A 6,000-nucleotide genomic window follows, 5' to 3' on the forward strand; every position below is an offset into this window, starting at 1 on the left:
CTTGGTGCCTTCAGCAATGCTGGAAAAGCACATCTTTGCTCCTGAATGAGCAGAATGAATCCTTCACTGTAACTATGAGCGAATGGAATAAAACTTCCCTCTCCCGGACGCGGTGTTTGCTGGGTCACTTTGTACTGTGGTTCCCAAAAAAAGGCATGTGCACGTGCAACCTGCCCAGTCTGCCTGGGAAGATGCATTTGGCCCTCAGCAAGGAGCCTTTCCCACTCTGTGTTATGGAGAAATGAAGCCACTGGATGTAGCTTTGCTTTGCTACAGCCTCCCAAGAAAGAAGGGGTTCCATCACACCCCAGCTTCTGTGTGCTGGCGATGATGGTGGTGGACGTGCTCTGTGCAGGATTCCTCTTAGAATCAACATTTTCCCAGCAATTCAAGATCTTAAACGTGTGTGCTTAATTATAATCAGGCTGTCTGGATGAAGAGCCAGAAACATTCCCTGATTAAACCTCACGCTCTGAGCCTGAGCCATGTGTGTATTGCAGGCTCCTTATTTGAACTCGCTGCCCTGTGCTGACCAGCAATTCCAAGGGGAAAAGACTAAAGCATTCATGGTGTCTGCTGGAGGTGTGTGTTAGGGGCTGGAAACCCCTATCCTGCACGAACTAAACTGGTGAAGTGCTGTCTCTGCCTTTTCCAAGCTGGAGCTCCCTGCTTACCACAGCTTGCTTTACTCTTGACAGAAACAAACAGGTTTCACTGCTGGTCGTCTTGCTTGATCTCGACCACAGCATTCCTGCCCGTGATGTGGAGAAGCAGATGTGTCTTGTTTAATTTAAAAATACTGTTTTGCTCTTTCCGTGTCTCCAGAGCCTCTCCCCAGATGCTCAGTTTTGTTCTTTGCTGGATGCAGCACTGGAGGAGGGAGATGGCTGTGAGGGGCAGCCGTACCACCCAATGCGGCTGGTGCTGGGGGCAAAGCACCAGCTCGCCCCACACCCCTGTGAGTGAGATGAGGTCAATCCCTTTTAAACAGTGCTGCCAAAATCAACCTGCTGATGCCACAGAAGCATCCTGTGCTGCTGGATCTGCATTCCTGCCCAGTACTGCCATAGCTTGTTCTTATTGCGGAGCTGCGCCGGTTCTCTTAATGAGGAGCTGCATAAATGTCACCAAGGGGTCATTTTCTTCAATGTCAGCTATTGTCTGACAGGTCTGATTAAGGCCACTGTGATTCTCATTGGGATCAGCTCTGCCAGCAATCCCACTGTTGCTCTGGCTTTGCAGGAGGTCCTTGTGCATGTTACCAAGTTAATTTTCCCTCACTGGGGGTTGCTGGGCTCCTCCACAGTGACACAGGAGGGACAGAAAATCGCAGCTCCAGCAGGGAGGAGAAACATGCTGGGAATCATTCACTCCCATAGTGAGCATGGGTGGGCAGGACTTTGAAGGATACAGGGAGCCCATCCAGAACTGTTTTTAAAGGGCAGTGGTCAGGATTGGGTTTACTCACTCAAGATCAGCGTGGGTTAGGAAAAACAAAAAAGGCATGAGCCTGGCTTGGAAAGTGTGTCCTTTTTGAAACAAAACATGCCTTTTCCTTTTTTTTTAACACAGCCTCTCCCTTTTCCTGTAGCATTCAGGGATCACCTTCACTTTACCTTCCTCTGTAATCATAAACTCCAGAAACATCCCCATTTAGAGCAGAAAAGCAAAGGTTCAGGGAGAAGTGGCTGTGGCACTGGGACTCGGGGAGCAAAGCCAAACCGTGTGAGAGCCAGTCAGAGTTCTCCATAGTGCCACCGAGGGGACAGTTTGGAAAACTTTGTCCAGCTTTGCAGGATCTGTTGATTTTTTTAAGGCTGAATCCAGAGAAACCCTGAAGCAGCCCATGTTCTTGTTCAGGTTTGGCAGCAGCGGCTAATGCCGAAGGAGCCGAGCTGTCGATGAAATGCAGACAGCTTTTGTTGAGGGAAGAGGAGGTTTGTTCTTGAACTCTGGGCTGGGTTGCTATTTTTTTTAATTAATTTACAAAGTCATAAATTCTCGATGATTGCATAAAGGCAGTGCGTCATGCTGGAAATCCTGCTGATGGTGCACAGCTCTGCGTGTTGGGTCTGCACCGGGAGGCTGTCAGAGAGGGACAGGGAAAAGAGAGCCAAAGCAAACACTTTGCGTTTGATTTGGGATGAAATGGATTTCCTTTGAAATAACTTGCGAAACATGTTGTCCTGAGCCTGCAGTGCAAGCACCGACTGCTGCCACTCGTCAAGCCAATGGGGAGATAGAAAATAGTCAGGAAACACCCATAAAACAGGACAAGGACTAGGCAGTGTGGGGTGCATTGTTTTTTCTTGATGGGCAGGTGCTGAGGAGACACCCCGCTTCCCTGCTGCCTGGTGAAGGCTTTCTGGGCTGGAGGAAAGCACCTTGTAGGAGCTCAGGGCTTGTTATCACATCAGAGTGACCCAGTGGGTCACCTTCCCAGGCAGGGCAGCTCATCAAGCTGGAGCTGATATTCCTGGCTCCTGCCCATGCACAACTCCCTGGATATCTGTAGGGATAGCCTGACCCTCCAGCTGTCCCGCTGCTTACAGGGAGCTATAGAAGACTCTCTTGTCCTGGGGTGTTTCCTTGTCTCCTGGGAAACCCGACTGCATGCACGTGGCCAAGGCTGTGCCTTCGGGTGTCATTCGGGGATCTGTGCAGTGCAGCATGGTGACAAGCCTGAATTAGTCAGTGGCCCTGTTTTCATTTGCCCCGACGTTGTTCAGTCCTCCAAGCACAAGGTGTGGGTGCTGGATCATGGCACCCCAGTTATCTTGGCGTGCAGGAGGCCTCAGGTTACCTCTGACGCATGATTTCTCCCTGGCATCGCTGGTTATTCCTATCAAGTCGCAGACAGTGTAGACATATGGGAAAGGAAGTCGTGAAAAGCAACTTGGAGTCCAACACAAAACACCTTAAATTGGTGTGATTTCCCCAAAGGAGGAACTGCCTGCTCTTTAAAAAAAAAATAAAAATCCTCCTCTTGAAAGGGCTCTTCAGGACAGCATCGAAACCACTGAGTTATTTTTTAAAGCAAAATCCTTGGGCCAAAACCAGCCTCCACCCTCCACTGATAGAAAATTCTCCATCTTAACTCTCTTTTTTCCTTCCTTTGCCCTTTCCCTGCAAAGGCCTCTCAGCAGATGGTGGAGCCAAGCGCCAGGAGCATCTCTCCAGGTTCTCCATGCCTGACCTGAGCAAAGACTCAGGTATGAACGTCTCGGAGAAGATGAGCAACATGGGGACCCTGAACTCCTCCATGCAGTTCCGAAGCGCTGAGTCCGTCCGCAGCCTGCTGTCAGCACAGCAGTACCAGGACATGGAGCCCACCCTGCACGACCTCGCCAGCCCCCTCGGCTACCGAGAGCGGCCACTGCCAGGGCGGATGCACCAGAGCTTTGACTACGGCAGTGGGGTGCCCGGGGGCAACCTGGGGGTGCAGGAGGTGCCCAGACATGCCCCCATGAGTGAGCGCACGCGCCGGCGAACTACCCTGCGGGATGACGACCGGCACTACCGCCCGCACCGGCCCCGGCGGTCTCGGCGTTCCCGGTCGGATAACGCCCTGCACCTGGCCAGCGAGCAGTGCTACCGGCTGAAGGAGAGACCCTCGCTCCGAGCCAGGGACGACTACGACCCGTTCATGCACCAGAGGAGCTGCAGAGAGACGGTGGAGCAGGGTCCCCGCAGGGACGTCTACGGCCACTGTCCCCGGACGGTGTCGGATCTCGCCTTGCAGAACCACTTGGGCGAGAGGTGGGGGCCCTACTTCGCTGAATACGACTGGTGCTCCACCTGCTCCTCCTCTTCGGAGTCCGACAACGAGGGCTATTTCCTTGGGGAGCCCATTCCCCAGCCCACCCGCCTCCGGTACGTGACCAGCGAGGAGCTCCTGCACAAGTACGGCTCGTACAGCATGCCCAAGTCTTCCACGGTGGGTGCCAGGGGACAGTTGCACAGCCGGAAAAGACAGAAGAGCAAAAACTGTATCATATCCTAATGGCATCCTTGCCAGGCACCTTGGGAGAATGTAAATTAACTCACAATCTTGCACTGTTTTAGATCATGTAAGTGCTTTTATTGTAACAAAAAAAAGGCCTGAAGAGTGGGGATTTGTAAGAAGGTTGTAGACTGGCTTCTATAAATAGTCATAATCCTGGGCACGGTGAATATATTTTGCACATCTTACTTTGGAGAAAAAAATTTAAAAAGTTCACTTTAGCCTGTAATATTTACCCAGTAGTTTCTCCTCCTTCTCCCAGATACTGCCACCCCTTTGAGCTCTGTTTGTCCATACGTTTTGGTTGCCACTGTTGACTCTCAGCATCAGTTTGCCGGTAGCTTTTGCTTTCCACCACGTTTTTGTTTTCCATTAGCCATGTTGGTAGGTGATTTGTCTCTCAGACAGTGTGGGAACCTAAGTTATTTCCATGGTTGTTGTAAATGCGATGTAAATGACAGTTTGGAGAAAATATTTTTGTATTTTGTAATATCAGAGTAATTTCTATATCTTAGGAGTCACTGGGAAAATGCATGCACGTTCAGAATTGTTTTCAGCCAGAGCTAACCAAACAGTACTTTTGATCCCCCTTTCCATTTCATCACCAAATTCTTTAAGTATATCAGTGAGAATTGAGTTGTCATTGGTTTTTGAGGTTTAGTTTTTTTGTTTTAACTCTCTTTTCTGTTAATTTTTTTTGATCCTGGTCAATAAGGAGAGCATTTTCTGATTCATTAGGTCTTGATGAGGCCTCAGTGGCATTTTGAAATCTGCTCACGCCTGTGATTCACAGGTATGCTCCACCAGTCAGATACAGGAACCCTGACAGCTGAAAAAGGGACTTTTTTTTTTTTTTTTAAATTGTTGTTATTAAACAGGAAAGAACAAAACTACCAAATGTCTGCAACATTGTAAATGACCAAAGCCGGAGAAGGAATTTCACACCTCTGTAGAGAACGCTGAAGTTACTAAACATTGAACTATTATTTGGAGTAAATAAAGTGTAAATGGTGCAATTGTGTGATGTCAGCATGACGTTGTTTTGAATATAGACTTGTCTTATGGTGCTCTAGTCTCCTGGGTTATGTTAACTGCTGTTCATTACCAAGTGGAAGTCTCAGTATTGCCTACTGCCTAACACATATGAGAACACCTGCAAACTGCTCCCCGTGGGCCCCATCCTGTCTGGCGAGATGCCCCCACCCCTCTGGGGCCATGTGGGGCCAGGGGGTTTGACCCCTAGAGGGGCTCAGCCTCTGCCACAGAGCCAGGACAGCCCTCACCGTGGCAGAGGGTCTATAAATAGGGCTCAGCTGTGTTGTATTTATGGTGGATGTGAGTTTGTTCTCTGTGTGCTTTAATCCATTGGGGCTCTGCCATCCCAGCATGTCCCAGTTGCAAGCCAATGAAAGGTTGTCTCAGTGCTTCCCAGAAAGAAGCAGGTTTGCAAAAGGGGCTCTTGGCACCCAAAGATTCGGGTTAGCGCCTGAGGGGTGTTAAGATAAGGCTGGGCTTTGAGCCACAGGAGGGCTGAGAGCTTAACTGGCTTAATAGCCCTCCTCCCATGTGCTGCCAGCATCTCAGGATGCCACTGCACCTCCAAGCCAGCCCCTGCCCTGCACCAGTGGGAATGAGGGTCCCACTGCAGGGATGGCACCGGCATCCCTGGCACACATAGGGACACCCTGATGCCTACTCAAAGCAGCAGATGCAGAAAAATCTGGAAGATGGATGTCTCCATACCACAGACTATTGCTAGGAATTTTTTTGTTGTTTGTAAAGGACAATGTGATAATTATTATTCCTTTAAAAAGAAAAAAGAAATTACACTTAAGTATATTTAAAAAAAATGTTTTTTCCAGTTGGAATAAATGGAAGTATTCATCCAAAGGGAAGAGTCTCATGTGTATGTTTTTTGCTCTTAAGGAGTATTGGTTAATTGTGAGTAGAAAACTTGATTTTCGTTAAGCTGGTGTTCCAATAAAAGCACAAGAACC

General features: G+C 49.2%; 1 protein-coding gene across 4 annotated transcripts in view; it reads left to right on the plus strand.

The window, feature by feature from the left end:
• The window catches only part of PRICKLE2 (prickle planar cell polarity protein 2), a 104,716-nt gene extending 99,692 nt beyond the window's left edge, over positions 1–5,024 (plus strand). For all 4 annotated transcript variants that reach the window (XM_051788789.1, XM_051788792.1, XM_051788791.1 and 1 more), the window contains one exon: positions 3,135–5,024. In XM_051788789.1, coding sequence (XP_051644749.1) covers positions 3,135–4,003 — 869 coding nt within the window. In that variant the 3' untranslated portion in view covers positions 4,004–5,024. The remainder of the gene's footprint in view (positions 1–3,134) is intronic.
• Positions 5,025–6,000: the final 976 nt, after the last annotated feature.

Source organism: Manacus candei, unplaced genomic scaffold (genome assembly GCF_025592945.1).
Source record: "Manacus candei isolate 608988 ecotype Guabito, Panama unplaced genomic scaffold, ASM2559294v1 h1tg000025l, whole genome shotgun sequence".
Taxonomy (NCBI): Eukaryota; Metazoa; Chordata; class Aves; order Passeriformes; family Pipridae; genus Manacus; species Manacus candei.